General features: G+C 50.6%; 1 protein-coding gene and 7 pseudogenes across 1 annotated transcript; all 8 read left to right on the forward strand.

Annotated features, from left to right (window-relative positions):
- Window positions 1-35: 35 nt before the first annotated feature.
- GL50803_0050191 (pVSP) lies at window positions 36-1,805 on the forward strand (annotated as a pseudogene; the record flags this gene model as incomplete).
- Window positions 1,806-1,904: 99 nt separating this feature from the next.
- On the forward strand, window positions 1,905-3,668 carry GL50803_0050192 (pVSP; annotated as a pseudogene; the record flags this gene model as incomplete).
- A 61-nt stretch (window positions 3,669-3,729) lies between these two features.
- Window positions 3,730-5,502, forward strand: GL50803_0050193 (pVSP; annotated as a pseudogene; the record flags this gene model as incomplete).
- A 61-nt stretch (window positions 5,503-5,563) lies between these two features.
- Window positions 5,564-7,336, forward strand: GL50803_0050194 (pVSP; annotated as a pseudogene; the record flags this gene model as incomplete).
- Window positions 7,337-7,397: 61 nt separating this feature from the next.
- On the forward strand, window positions 7,398-9,167 carry GL50803_0050195 (pVSP; annotated as a pseudogene; the record flags this gene model as incomplete).
- A 99-nt stretch (window positions 9,168-9,266) lies between these two features.
- On the forward strand, window positions 9,267-11,030 carry GL50803_0050196 (pVSP; annotated as a pseudogene; the record flags this gene model as incomplete).
- A 76-nt stretch (window positions 11,031-11,106) lies between these two features.
- Window positions 11,107-12,930, forward strand: GL50803_0050197 (pVSP; annotated as a pseudogene; the record flags this gene model as incomplete).
- Window positions 12,931-13,290: 360 nt separating this feature from the next.
- Window positions 13,291-15,786, forward strand: GL50803_0016660 (Intraflagellar transport protein IFT88; the record flags this gene model as incomplete). Its single annotated transcript, XM_001705510.2, has 1 exon — window positions 13,291-15,786. One exon carries the CDS (start codon window positions 13,291-13,293, stop codon window positions 15,784-15,786), a length of 2,496 nt encoding a protein of 831 aa, XP_001705562.2.
- Between the last annotated feature and the right edge of the window lie 26 nt (window positions 15,787-15,812).

Here is a 15,812-nt window from a genome sequence, read left to right on the forward strand (position 1 = left end):
GTGATAGAAGGTGATAGTGGGTGATAGTGTGATAATGGAGTGTGATATGTACAGCAGCCAGTGATGGAGTGTGCACTGCTTGTAACACAGCTAACCAGTACATATTCCAGAACAAGGCTACGACAGTGACCCCTGGTGGGGAGTGCATACTGTGCCATGATGCCACGGGAGCGAATGAGAACAAGGGAGTGGCTAATTGCCTCAAGTGCACGGCACCAGCTAATAGTCCAGGGGCTGCCACGTGTACTGAGTGCATGTCTGGCTTCTCAGGAGACTCGTGTGCTACTCAATGCGGAGGAGACTGTGCCGCCTGTGATAAGAGTAACCAAAATCAGTGCACCTCTTGTAAGACTGGGAAGTACCTGAAAGAGAATCAATGTGTGGAAAAAAGTGCATGTAACAACAATCACTACCCCGATGACACTAGCATGACCTGCGTCGCCTGTAGCACCATACAAGATTGCACAGCATGCACAATGGACCAGTCCACGGGGAAGCCAAAGTGCACTAACTGCGGTGCCAGTAAGATCCCCAGGACGACTCTCGACGGAACCTCGACCTGCGTGACAAAAGGGTATACAGAATGCCAAGGAGCAGACAAGGAGCTGTTCATGAAGGAGGACCAATCGGCGTGCTTATTATGCGGAGACAATACTGAGGATACATCTGAGTCCAATAAAAACCAGGGAACTCCTAATTGCAAGACCTGTACCAAGACAGCATCCACTAAACCGGTCTGTGAGACGTGCAAGGATGGCTTCTTCTTTAATACTGGTGATAAGACATGTACAAACAAGTGCGATGCCACCTGCAAGACGTGCTCTGCTGCTACAGATGCTAACCGATGCTTAACTTGTATGCCCGGATACTTCCCCATCGATAGTACAGATCAACAAGGGAAGAAGTGCGTCCCATGCGATAGTGTGGACGACAAGGGTCGCGAAGGGTGCAGTGTCTGCTCTAACAATGGTGGATTCAAGTGTACTGAATGTAAGGTGAACTATAAGAAGCAGTCCAATGGAGATGCAGGGGATGACTATACATGTGTGAAGACTTGTGAAGACCCCACGGCTTGTGGTGGGACCTCTGGCGCCTGCGATGCTATAGTAATCGACAATGATGGAGTAGAGCATCATTACTGTTCTTATTGTGGAAATCAAGGAGATGTACCAATCAATGGTATATGCACCAGCTCACTTGCAAGTAATACCTGCGCCGATGGTGTCTGCAAGTCTTGTGCTCAAGGGTACTTTATGTATATGGGAGGGTGCTATGATGTGTCGAAGGCTCCTGGTAGTCACATGTGCAAGAAAGCAGATAACAATGGGATATGCACAGAGGCGGCAAGTAATAGGTACTTCGTAGTCCCTGGGGCACAGACCACTGATCAGTCTGTACTAGCTTGTGGTAATCCCCTTGGCACACTAGTAGATCCTCAAGGTACCGCTAAGGCATATGTGGGAATAGATGGCTGCTCCCAGTGCACAGCCCCGACAGCTCTAACAACAGCTGGTATGACCCCCGCTGTCTGTACCTCCTGTGACAGTGATAGGAAGCCCAACAGGGACGGCAGTGGGTGTGTCCTGTGCTCTGTGGGTGGTTGTAAGAGCTGTGTGGTGGATGATGTGTGTGGGGAGTGTGTTGATGGATACAATCTAGAGGGTGATAAGTGTGTGTCCTCTGGCGCCAACAGGAGCGGCCTCTCCACGGGGGCCATCGCGGGGATCTCCGTTGCTGTGATTGTTGTTATCGGGGGCCTCGTGGGCTTCCTCTGCTGGTGGTTCGTGTGCAGGGGGAAGGCGTGACTTAGGTAGTGAATGCTGTACAATGTGTGATAATGGGTGATAATGGGTGATAGAAGGTGATAGTGGGTGATAGTATGATAGTGGGTGATAGTGTGATAATGGAGTGTGATATGCACAAAGGCTGAGGGAGGAGTATGCACTGAGTGTAATACAGATAACGGCCTGTTCAAGAACCCGGCTGCAACAGTGACTCCTGGTGGGGAGTGCATCCTCTGCTGGGACACGGTGGGAGATGGCGCGACGAAGGGAGTCGAGGGCTGTGCCACATGTACGGCACCACAGAATGCAGGAGCAGCTACATGTGATACCTGCCAAGATGGATACTACATGGACTCTCAGGCATGTGTCAAATGTAATGACGCTTGTCTGACTTGCGATGGAAGTGGCCAGAATGCGTGCACATCGTGTCCAGAGGGGAAGTACCTGAAGGGTGATAACACTTGTGTAGATGCTAATCAATGTGGTGCTGATAAGTACGCAGACAAGAAGACCTGGACCTGCAAGGCATGTGATCCCGACATAGCTGGGTGCACCGCATGTGAATATAATGATGCCACGGGGAAGCCGAAGTGCACCAATTGTAACGGGAAGCTGATAAGAACTGCTGCCGACGGGACGACAACGTGCGTTGAGGCAAATGGGTGCGCTCAAAATAACGTCGCAGGTACGCACTTTCTGACCACAACCAGTGACAAGTGCCTACTGTGTAACGACGTTAGCGATACCAGCGAACCGGCCAATAAGGGAGTCGAGGGGTGCGGCAAATGTAAAAAAGAGAATTCTAACGCAGCCCCAGTCTGCACAGAATGCCTGGAGGGATATTACAGTAGCGGTGGTAGCCCTGTTACATGCAAGCCCTGTGTAGACAACTGTGGCGCATGCACTGCGGAAGACATGGGGACGTGTACAAAGTGCAAGCCAGGGTACTTCCTTAAGGATGGTCAGAGAACAAAGGAGTGCGTTCCTTGTAGTGATACAACCAAAGGTGGCATCGATGGCTGCAGTGTCTGCTCGAATGATGGCAATACTTTCAAGTGCACCGATTGTAAGCCCAACTATCGCAAGCAGAGCGATAGCAGTCCTGGCTCTGTCACATGTACCAAGACTTGTGAGGATCCTACAGCTTGTGGTGGTACCTCTGGTGCCTGTGATGCCATAGTGATCAATGAGAATGGAAAGGAGCTTCACTACTGTTCATACTGTGGAGATAGCTCACAAGCTCCCATTAATGGAAAATGCACAAGTACTAACGAGGGAAATGATGGATGTGCTAATGGTGTCTGCAAGTCTTGTGCCGCTGCTAACTACTTCCTCTATATGGGAGGGTGCTATGATGCGTCGAAGGCTCCCGGTAGTCACATATGCAAGACAGCTGAAGGTGGTAAGTGCACTGCTGTTAATGATGGTAATAGGTACTTCGTAGTCCCTGGGGCACAGACCACTGATCAGTCTGTGTTGGCATGTGGTAACCCCCTAGGCACACTAGTAGATCCTCAAGGTACCGCTAAGGCATATGTGGGGGTAGATGGCTGCTCCCAGTGCACAGCCCCGACAGCTCTAACAACAGCTGGTATGACCCCCGCTGTCTGTACCTCCTGTGACAGTGATAGGAAGCCCAACAGGGACGGCAGTGGGTGTGTCCTGTGCTCTGTGGGTGGTTGTAAGAGCTGTGTGGTGGATGATGTGTGTGGGGAGTGTGTTGATGGATACAATCTAGAGGGTGATAAGTGTGTGTCCTCTGGCGCCAACAGGAGCGGCCTCTCCACGGGGGCCATCGCGGGGATCTCCGTTGCTGTGATTGTTGTTATCGGGGGCCTCGTGGGCTTCCTCTGCTGGTGGTTCGTGTGCAGGGGGAAGGCGTGACTTAGGTAGTGAATGCTGTACAATGTGTGATAGAAGGTGATAGTGGGTGATAGTGTGATAATGGAGTGTGATATGTACAGCAGCCAGTGATGGAGTGTGCACTGCTTGTAACACAGCTAACCAGTACATATTCCAGAACAAGGCTACGACAGTGACCCCTGGTGGGGAGTGCATACTGTGCCATGATGCCACGGGAGCGAATGAGAACAAGGGAGTGGCTAATTGCCTCAAGTGCACGGCACCAGCTAATAGTCCAGGGGCTGCCACGTGTACTGAGTGCATGTCTGGCTTCTCAGGAGACTCGTGTGCTACTCAATGCGGAGGAGACTGTGCCGCCTGTGATAAGAGTAACCAAAATCAGTGCACCTCTTGTAAGACTGGGAAGTACCTGAAAGAGAATCAATGTGTGGAAAAAAGTGCATGTAACAACAATCACTACCCCGATGACACTAGCATGACCTGCGTCGCCTGTAGCACCATACAAGATTGCACAGCATGCACAATGGACCAGTCCACGGGGAAGCCAAAGTGCACTAACTGCGGTGCCAGTAAGATCCCCAGGACGACTCTCGACGGAACCTCGACCTGCGTGACAAAAGGGTATACAGAATGCCAAGGAGCAGACAAGGAGCTGTTCATGAAGGAGGACCAATCGGCGTGCTTATTATGCGGAGACAATACTGAGGATACATCTGAGTCCAATAAAAACCAGGGAACTCCTAATTGCAAGACCTGTACCAAGACAGCATCCACTAAACCGGTCTGTGAGACGTGCAAGGATGGCTTCTTCTTTAATACTGGTGATAAGACATGTACAAACAAGTGCGATGCCACCTGCAAGACGTGCTCTGCTGCTACAGATGCTAACCGATGCTTAACTTGTATGCCCGGATACTTCCCCATCGATAGTACAGATCAACAAGGGAAGAAGTGCGTCCCATGCGATAGTGTGGACGACAAGGGTCGCGAAGGGTGCAGTGTCTGCTCTAACAATGGTGGATTCAAGTGTACTGAATGTAAGGTGAACTATAAGAAGCAGTCCAATGGAGATGCAGGGGATGACTATACATGTGTGAAGACCTGCGAGGATGAGACTGCCTGCGGGGGTACTTCTGGGGCTTGCGATGCAATAGTGATTGATGCTAATGGAAAGGAGCTTCACTATTGTTCTTATTGTGGAGAAGCTAATACGTATCCTATAGATGGGAAGTGTAATAGTGCTAAAGCAAATAATCAATGTGATCAAGGTGTATGTACACAATGCACTAACAACTACTTCTTGTACATGGGTGGGTGTTATAAGTATGATACAGTACCAGGTAGCCTCATGTGCACTGAAGCAACAACAGCTGGTGTCTGTACTACTCCCAATGCCAACAATAGGTACTTCCTGGTCCCAGGGGCATCCAACACTGATCAGTCTGTACTAGCTTGTGGTAACCCCCTGGGCACACTAGTAGGCACTGGTAATACTGCTAAGGCATATGTGGGGGTGGATGGCTGCTCCCAGTGTACAGCCCCGACAGCTCTAACAACAGTTGGTATGACCCCCGCTGTCTGTACCTCCTGTGACAATAGTAAGAAGCCCAACAGGGATGGCAGTGGGTGTGTAGTATGCTCTGACACCAACTGCAAGAGCTGTGTGATGGACGGTGTGTGTGGGGAGTGTGTTGATGGATACAATCTAGAGGGTGATAAGTGTGTGTCCTCTGGCGCCAACAGGAGCGGCCTCTCCACGGGGGCCATCGCGGGGATCTCCGTTGCTGTGATTGTTGTTATCGGGGGCCTCGTGGGCTTCCTCTGCTGGTGGTTCGTGTGCAGGGGGAAGGCGTGACTTAGGTAGTGAATGCTGTACAATGTGTGATAGAAGGTGATAGTGGGTGATAGTGTGATAATGGAGTGTGATATGTACAGCAGCCAGTGATGGAGTGTGCACTGCTTGTAACACAGCTAACCAGTACATATTCCAGAACAAGGCTACGACAGTGACCCCTGGTGGGGAGTGCATACTGTGCCATGATGCCACGGGAGCGAATGAGAACAAGGGAGTGGCTAATTGCCTCAAGTGCACGGCACCAGCTAATAGTCCAGGGGCTGCCACGTGTACTGAGTGCATGTCTGGCTTCTCAGGAGACTCGTGTGCTACTCAATGCGGAGGAGACTGTGCCGCCTGTGATAAGAGTAACCAAAATCAGTGCACCTCTTGTAAGACTGGGAAGTACCTGAAAGAGAATCAATGTGTGGAAAAAAGTGCATGTAACAACAATCACTACCCCGATGACACTAGCATGACCTGCGTCGCCTGTAGCACCATACAAGATTGCACAGCATGCACAATGGACCAGTCCACGGGGAAGCCAAAGTGCACTAACTGCGGTGCCAGTAAGATCCCCAGGACGACTCTCGACGGAACCTCGACCTGCGTGACAAAAGGGTATACAGAATGCCAAGGAGCAGACAAGGAGCTGTTCATGAAGGAGGACCAATCGGCGTGCTTATTATGCGGAGACAATACTGAGGATACATCTGAGTCCAATAAAAACCAGGGAACTCCTAATTGCAAGACCTGTACCAAGACAGCATCCACTAAACCGGTCTGTGAGACGTGCAAGGATGGCTTCTTCTTTAATACTGGTGATAAGACATGTACAAACAAGTGCGATGCCACCTGCAAGACGTGCTCTGCTGCTACAGATGCTAACCGATGCTTAACTTGTATGCCCGGATACTTCCCCATCGATAGTACAGATCAACAAGGGAAGAAGTGCGTCCCATGCGATAGTGTGGACGACAAGGGTCGCGAAGGGTGCAGTGTCTGCTCTAACAATGGTGGATTCAAGTGTACTGAATGTAAGGTGAACTATAAGAAGCAGTCCAATGGAGATGCAGGGGATGACTATACATGTGTGAAGACCTGCGAGGATGAGACTGCCTGCGGGGGTACTTCTGGGGCTTGCGATGCAATAGTGATTGATGCTAATGGAAAGGAGCTTCACTATTGTTCTTATTGTGGAGAAGCTAATACGTATCCTATAGATGGGAAGTGTAATAGTGCTAAAGCAAATAATCAATGTGATCAAGGTGTATGTACACAATGCACTAACAACTACTTCTTGTACATGGGTGGGTGTTATAAGTATGATACAGTACCAGGTAGCCTCATGTGCACTGAAGCAACAACAGCTGGTGTCTGTACTACTCCCAATGCCAACAATAGGTACTTCCTGGTCCCAGGGGCATCCAACACTGATCAGTCTGTACTAGCTTGTGGTAACCCCCTGGGCACACTAGTAGGCACTGGTAATACTGCTAAGGCATATGTGGGGGTGGATGGCTGCTCCCAGTGTACAGCCCCGACAGCTCTAACAACAGTTGGTATGACCCCCGCTGTCTGTACCTCCTGTGACAATAGTAAGAAGCCCAACAGGGATGGCAGTGGGTGTGTAGTATGCTCTGACACCAACTGCAAGAGCTGTGTGATGGACGGTGTGTGTGGGGAGTGTGTTGATGGATACAATCTAGAGGGTGATAAGTGTGTGTCCTCTGGCGCCAACAGGAGCGGGCTCTCCACGGGGGCCATCGCGGGGATCTCCGTTGCTGTGATTGTTGTTATCGGGGGCCTCGTGGGCTTCCTCTGCTGGTGGTTCGTGTGCAGGGGGAAGGCGTGACTTAGGTAGTGAATGCTGTACAATGTGTGATAGAAGGTGATAGTGGGTGATAGTGTGATAATGGAGTGTGATATGTACAGCAGCCAGTGATGGAGTGTGCACTGCTTGTAACACAGCTAACCAGTACATATTCCAGAACAGGGCAGACAAGGTGACTCCTGGTGGGGAGTGCATCTTGTGCTCTGATATCAAGGGAGCGAATGGATATACGGGAGTGGCCAACTGTCTCAAGTGTACGGCACCAGCTAATAGTCCAGGGGCTGCCACGTGTACTGAGTGCATGTCTGGCTTCTCAGGAGACTCGTGTGCTACTCAATGCGGAGGAGACTGTGCCGCCTGTGATAAGAGTAACCAAAATCAGTGCACCTCTTGTAAGACTGGGAAGTACCTGAAAGAGAATCAATGTGTGGAAAAAAGTGCATGTAACAACAATCACTACCCCGATGACACTAGCATGACCTGCGTCGCCTGTAGCACCATACAAGATTGCACAGCATGCACAATGGACCAGTCCACGGGGAAGCCAAAGTGCACTAACTGCGGTGCCAGTAAGATCCCCAGGACGACTCTCGACGGAACCTCGACCTGCGTGACAAAAGGGTATACAGAATGCCAAGGAGCAGACAAGGAGCTGTTCATGAAGGAGGACCAATCGGCGTGCTTATTATGCGGAGACAATACTGAGGATACATCTGAGTCCAATAAAAACCAGGGAACTCCTAATTGCAAGACCTGTACCAAGACAGCATCCACTAAACCGGTCTGTGAGACGTGCAAGGATGGCTTCTTCTTTAATACTGGTGATAAGACATGTACAAACAAGTGCGATGCCACCTGCAAGACGTGCTCTGCTGCTACAGATGCTAACCGATGCTTAACTTGTATGCCCGGATACTTCCCCATCGATAGTACAGATCAACAAGGGAAGAAGTGCGTCCCATGCGATAGTGTGGACGACAAGGGTCGCGAAGGGTGCAGTGTCTGCTCTAACACTGGTGGATTCAAGTGTACTGAATGTAAGGTGAACTATAAGAAGCAGTCCAATGGAGATGCAGGGGATGACTATACATGTGTGAAGACTTGTGAAGACCCCACGGCTTGTGGTGGGACCTCTGGCGCCTGCGATGCTATAGTAATCGACAATGATGGAGTAGAGCATCATTACTGTTCTTATTGTGGAAATCAAGGAGATGTACCAATCAATGGTATATGCACCAGCTCACTTGCAAGTAATACCTGCGCCGATGGTGTCTGCAAGTCTTGTGCTCAAGGGTACTTTATGTATATGGGAGGGTGCTATGATGTGTCGAAGGCTCCTGGTAGTCACATGTGCAAGAAAGCAGATAACAATGGGATATGCACAGAGGCGGCAAGTAATAGGTACTTCGTAGTCCCTGGGGCACAGACCACTGATCAGTCTGTACTAGCTTGTGGTAATCCCCTTGGCACACTAGTAGATCCTCAAGGTACCGCTAAGGCATATGTGGGGGTAGATGGCTGCTCCCAGTGCACAGCCCCGACAGCTCTAACAACAGCTGGTATGACCCCCGCTGTCTGTACCTCCTGTGACAGTGATAGGAAGCCCAACAGGGACGGCAGTGGGTGTGTCCTGTGCTCTGTGGGTGGTTGTAAGAGCTGTGTGGTGGATGATGTGTGTGGGGAGTGTGTTGATGGATACAATCTAGAGGGTGATAAGTGTGTGTCCTCTGGCGCCAACAGGAGCGGCCTCTCCACGGGGGCCATCGCGGGGATCTCCGTTGCTGTGATTGTTGTTATCGGGGGCCTCGTGGGCTTCCTCTGCTGGTGGTTCGTGTGCAGGGGGAAGGCGTGACTTAGGTAGTGAATGCTGTACAATGTGTGATAATGGGTGATAATGGGTGATAGAAGGTGATAGTGGGTGATAGTATGATAGTGGGTGATAGTGTGATAATGGAGTGTGATATGCACAAAGGCTGAGGGAGGAGTATGCACTGAGTGTAATACAGATAACGGCCTGTTCAAGAACCCGGCTGCAACAGTGACTCCTGGTGGGGAGTGCATCCTCTGCTGGGACACGGTGGGAGATGGCGCGACGAAGGGAGTCGAGGGCTGTGCCACATGTACGGCACCACAGAATGCAGGAGCAGCTACATGTGATACCTGCCAAGATGGATACTACATGGACTCTCAGGCATGTGTCAAATGTAATGACGCTTGTCTGACTTGCGATGGAAGTGGCCAGAATGCGTGCACATCGTGTCCAGAGGGGAAGTACCTGAAGGGTGATAACACTTGTGTAGATGCTAATCAATGTGGTGCTGATAAGTACGCAGACAAGAAGACCTGGACCTGCAAGGCATGTGATCCCGACATAGCTGGGTGCACCGCATGTGAATATAATGATGCCACGGGGAAGCCGAAGTGCACCAATTGTAACGGGAAGCTGATAAGAACTGCTGCCGACGGGACGACAACGTGCGTTGAGGCAAATGGGTGCGCTCAAAATAACGTCGCAGGTACGCACTTTCTGACCACAACCAGTGACAAGTGCCTACTGTGTAACGACGTTAGCGATACCAGCGAACCGGCCAATAAGGGAGTCGAGGGGTGCGGCAAATGTAAAAAAGAGAATTCTAACGCAGCCCCAGTCTGCACAGAATGCCTGGAGGGATATTACAGTAGCGGTGGTAGCCCTGTTACATGCAAGCCCTGTGTAGACAACTGTGGCGCATGCACTGCGGAAGACATGGGGACGTGTACAAAGTGCAAGCCAGGGTACTTCCTTAAGGATGGTCAGAGAACAAAGGAGTGCGTTCCTTGTAGTGATACAACCAAAGGTGGCATCGATGGCTGCAGTGTCTGCTCGAATGATGGCAATACTTTCAAGTGCACCGATTGTAAGCCCAACTATCGCAAGCAGAGCGATAGCAGTCCTGGCTCTGTCACATGTACCAAGACTTGTGAGGATCCTACAGCTTGTGGTGGTACCTCTGGTGCCTGTGATGCCATAGTGATCAATGAGAATGGAAAGGAGCTTCACTACTGTTCATACTGTGGAGATAGCTCACAAGCTCCCATTAATGGAAAATGCACAAGTACTAACGAGGGAAATGATGGATGTGCTAATGGTGTCTGCAAGTCTTGTGCCGCTGCTAACTACTTCCTCTATATGGGAGGGTGCTATGATGCGTCGAAGGCTCCCGGTAGTCACATATGCAAGACAGCTGAAGGTGGTAAGTGCACTGCTGTTAATGATGGTAATAGGTACTTCGTAGTCCCTGGGGCACAGACCACTGATCAGTCTGTACTAGCTTGTGGTAATCCCCTTGGCACACTAGTAGATCCTCAAGGTACCGCTAAGGCATATGTGGGAATAGATGGCTGCTCACAGTGCACAGCCCCAGCAGGTCTGTCTGAGGGTGGCATGACCCCCGCTGTCTGTACCTCCTGTGACAATAGTAAGAAGCCCAACAAGGATGGCAGCGGGTGTGTGCTGTGCTCTGACACCAACTGCAAGAGCTGTGTGATGGACGGTGTGTGTGGGGAGTGCAACAGTGGCTTCAGTCTAGACAATGGTAAGTGTGTGTCCTCTGGCGCCAACAGGAGCGGGCTCAGCACGGGCGCCATCGCGGGCATCTCCGTCGCCGTGGTCGTTGTTGTGGGGGGCCTCGTCGGCTTCCTCTGCTGGTGGTTCGTGTGCAGGGGGAAGGCGTAGGTACTTAGGTAGTGAATGCTGTACAGTGGGTGATAGAGGGTGATAATGGGTGATAGTGTGTGATAGAGGGTGATAGTGGAGTGATATCTGCACAGCAGCCAGTAATGGAGTATGCACTACTTGTAAGGCAGATAACGGCCTGTTCAAGAACCCGGCTGCACCATCAGAGAAGGGTAGTGAGTGCATACTGTGCTCTGATACGACAGATAGAAACGGGGTCATGGGAGTCGCTGGATGCTCAGAATGCTCCCACACGGGCACTAGCGGACCGGCCACGTGTACAGAGTGTCAAGCAGGGTTCGTTACGAAGGACAGTGCATGTGTGAAGTGCGGAGAGGGCTGCTCTGCCTGCTCAGCTGATACTCCGACTCAGTGTACCGCCTGCGTTGAGGGGAAGTTCCTGAAGGCTGACAAGTGTGTGGATGCTAATCAATGTGACAATGGTAAGTATGCAGACCCAAAAACAGGCCAATGCAAGGCCTGCACGGACACAAGTGTCAATGAATGTGCTACGTGTGCATACAGCGACACTCTTCAGAAGCCTGTGTGCACTGGGTGTAATAGTGGAGGAAACCTGCTTCTTAAGGTGAACCCCGATGGGTCAGCGACGTGTGTTGCGGAGGCAGAGTGCACAAGTGGCAATACGCACTTCCTTGAACAATCTCCAAAAGCTTGTGTTCCATGTGGTGATACTAAAAATGGTGGGATTCTAGGTTGTGATACCTGCTCCTCTAAAACTACATGTACAAAGTGCCTCGATGGATATTACAATAGTGCAAGTGGTAATACCGCTACATGCACAGCCTGTGGTGAGAACTGTGCCACCTGTGCTAAGGATACAAAAGACCAATGCACGACCTGCAAGCAAGGGTACTTCTTGAAGGATAGCTCCTCTGGTGAGTGCATCTCATGTAGTGATACAGCAAATGGTGGCCGCGATGGGTGCAGTGCATGCTCTAACAGTGGTGGATTCAAATGTACTGACTGTAAGCCTAACTATAAGAAACAGCTTAATGGAGATGCAGGGGATGACTATACGTGTACAAAGACCTGTGAAGATGAGACTGCATGCGGGGGGACAGCAGGGGCCTGCGACGCCATCGTGGTCGGCAACGACGGCAGCATGCTCTCTTACTGTTCAAAGTGTGTTGGCGCCGGCTATGGCCCCATTAATGGGAAGTGCACCAATGCACTTGCAGGTAATACCTGCGCCGATGGTGTATGTACGCGGTGCACCAACAACTACTTCCTCTATATGGGTGGCTGTTATAAAGCAACAGAGGTGCCTGGTAGCCTCATGTGCTCCGAAGCAACAACAGCTGGTGTCTGTACTACTCCCAATGCCAATGATAGGTACTTCGTAGTCCCAGAAGCAAAGGCTACTGATCAGTCTGTACTAGCCTGTGGCAACCCCCTAGGCACACTAGTAGACCCTCAAGGTACTGCTAAGGCATACGTGGGGGTGGATGGCTGCTCACAGTGCACAGCCCCAGCAGCTCTGTCTGATGGTGGTATGGCTGCTGCTATATGCACTTCTTGTGACAATAGTAAGAAGCCCAACAAGGATGGCAGTGGGTGCTTCACATGTACCATCGATGGATGCTCGCACTGCAATAGAGACAACATGTGCGAGGCATGTAGTGATGGTAAGAAGGTGAGCCCTGGGAGGAAGTCATGCGTGGATAAGTGTCCCAGCAACTCCACTGACACCGACTCTGTCTGTGTGTGCAACGATGGATACAGCCCTGACAGCAGTGGGACCTCCTGTGCGTCCTCTGGCACCAACAGGAGCGGGCTCTCCACGGGGGCCATCGCGGGGATCTCCGTCGCTGTGGTCGTTGTTGTAGGAGGCCTCGTGGGCTTCCTCTGCTGGTGGTTTATTTGCCGCGGTAAGGCGTAGATCTAAACATAAACTTAGGTAGTAAATTGTCATAGATGAGTCCTGCTCAGTGACCATCTTCGTGGGTCTGGGTACAAGTGCTCCTCGGTGTGTAACGGACTTCACGGGCAACAAGGAGCAAGGAATGATTGTGCATTCTCGCTAGCGGCTTTCGTATCCGTGCATGCGTTATAAGTTATTATTCTGGCCTCCCACGTCTTGACCCCTGCAGGACCTCTGCATGTGGGTATGATGCACGGTAGAAGAGAGTAGCAACGAATACAAAGGGCAGCAGAGAGCGCCGGGCCTCGGATGACAGGCTGGGTGTGGCCAATGGAATCATTCGCTAAGACAGATAAAGTTATAGTAAAAAAATCCCAGATGACGCAGAATTGGCGTCCGCAGAGTAGGCTCCAGACCATGACGTTTGCCGGCACGGCTCGCCCTATGACTTCCATGACTGCAGCTGGCTTTACAAAGAATCCTTTGGCAACAGCAGGGGTAGCGAGTATTTTTGACAAACTCCCACCAGAACCCCCGAAGGATTCTCCAGAACAGAAGGCCGATCAAATGGAGATCAATATTTTTAAGCTGCTTCGCGACGGAATGAGTGCTGCCAGTTGTAAAGACTATGTTACTGCTTTGGGCAGAATTCGTGAGGCGATCAAGTTGGAGCAAAAGGTATCACAGCACAGAACCATGAACGGGCTTGCTGATAGCATTAACTTGGATTTGCGTACGTGTATATGGATGCATTGGGCTCAAATTCAGGCTCTTGGCGGGCAGCCGGAAATGGCTCTTTCGACGTATGAGAAGATTGTCAAGACAGCGGAAGGCGCAACTCTCGCCCAGATACGGTTCAACATGGGAAACATAAATCACAACCTTGGAAAGTATAACGAAGCATTGAAGAATTTCAGAATGGCTATCGATCAGGCTTCCCCCAGCCTACCCCGCTTTAGACAAAAGATAGCGAGCCACATGGCTCAATCATGCATTAAGTTACACAGATGGCAGGACGCAGTAGATCGTATCGAGGAGTATCTCATAAAGCAGTACACATTGGCCAGTTCGGTGGGTACTGACGTCGAAAGACAGAACTTCTATGCGATGACGACCCGCTTTGATCCGTTATACACAGTGTTAATAGGATACTATGCCCTAGGTGTTCCAGAGAAGATGATCGATGCTTATTCTCGCTTAATAGACTCTAGTATTCTCATTAGCGACCACCCAGACAGTCTCGAGATTGATGACCATCACAACGGGATCAGTAGTAAGCAGATAGCAATGGCAGATGCTGAGCTGTGCAATATGAGCAATGACGACGAGCTGGATGATTTGAGCCGCTACAACGCGACGCTTCGACACGAGCATACAAACAAGCTTCTAATCAGTGCACGCCTGCTCGCACCAGCTATCGCATGGGAAGAGTCCCAGGGCTACGCGAAGCTCAGCGATATTCTCCGGGAGAAGGGTCACCATGGCATCTCTCTGCAAGTCCAAATGTCGATGGCGCTAACACTTCTCAAGAGGAATGAGTTTGAGAAAGCCACAGATATCATGCTTCGCATTGATCGCGAAGGACTCGAAAGCGCCCTTGCTCTGGGGATCAACGTGCCGCTGTCTATTTTGCAGAAGACACGTAACCTTTCTCTCACTGCAGCTGCGACGGCTGTGACTAACCAGGAAAGTGATCTGCACTTGCTCGGAATAGACCCCAGTGTTCTGGCAAATCAACAATCCGTCGTCGATAGGGATGCAGTTGCCAGCCGCGGGGCACCCGAAGTGGACATGTTAAAAACTGACGATGATAATGGGACCAAAAAGCAGCCATACGCAGCGTTTGTGCCCAGAGGGGTCCATACTAACATCGCCTTTATTTACTACCTCAAGGGAGACTATGAGGCGAGCGCAAGGCACGCCCAGATTGCTCTAGAAATAGACCCCTACGATTCCTTTGCCCACATTAATCTTGGATGTACCTACAGTAAGACTAACCAGTGGGAGCTCTCTCTGCGTGAATTCCTCAAGGCTCAGGAGATCAATATGGAGTCCGTTCAAGCTACTTACAACGCAGGGCTGGTTTACTTCAAGCAACAAGAATACAAAACAGCATACTCCTGCTTCCAGAAGGTTGCCAGCAAACTTCCAAGCTATGGAGATGCTATTTACATGAGCGCAGACTGCCTTGCCAGAATGTCACAAATCGACGAGGCAATCCAAATGCTCAGCAACTTGGTTACAATGTTTTCAGCAGTCAAAGCCTATGACCCCAGTATTTACATAAGACTGGGCGAGCTTTACTCAATAGCCGGCGACGAGGGACAAGCTGCACACTATTTCAAAGAGGCGCACAGGCTTGTACCCTTCAGTCTGGCAGTTATTAACTGGCTGGGGTCGCACTATATCAAGAATGAGCTGTATGAACAGGCGCGCGTGTGCTTTGAGAAGGCTAGCAGAGTTGACACGACGACGCCCAAATGGTCTCTTGCCGTTGCCGCTTGTTTGCGGAAGTCAAAGCAATATAGGGATGCAATCTACGAGTACAAACATATTCTTAAGAGATTTCCAACCAACACCACTGCCATGACCCACTTGATCTCTTCACTAAACAACATTGGACAGCACAAAGAAGCAGATGAGTGGGCAGAAAAGCTCACTAAGCTAACTAACAATAAGGTACCAGAGGTAACGGAAGACCGAGAACTCGATGAATTTGTCAAGCAGGAGAGAAGGAACTCAGTGGCTGCCGTTGGACCTGGATCAAGAGCAGGTCAGGATCGATTCGAGGCAAGCAATAATAGAGTAAGTTCTAATACCGGAGATCTGTTCGGGGATGTGGATATCGCCGAAGAGCTTCTCACAGAAAACTGAAGGCAGTGTGCCCGTGCACTTCTCTA

Source organism: Giardia intestinalis, chromosome 4 (genome assembly GCF_000002435.2).
Source record: "Giardia intestinalis strain WB C6 chromosome 4, whole genome shotgun sequence".
NCBI classification, from domain to species: Eukaryota; Fornicata; order Diplomonadida; family Hexamitidae; genus Giardia; species Giardia duodenalis.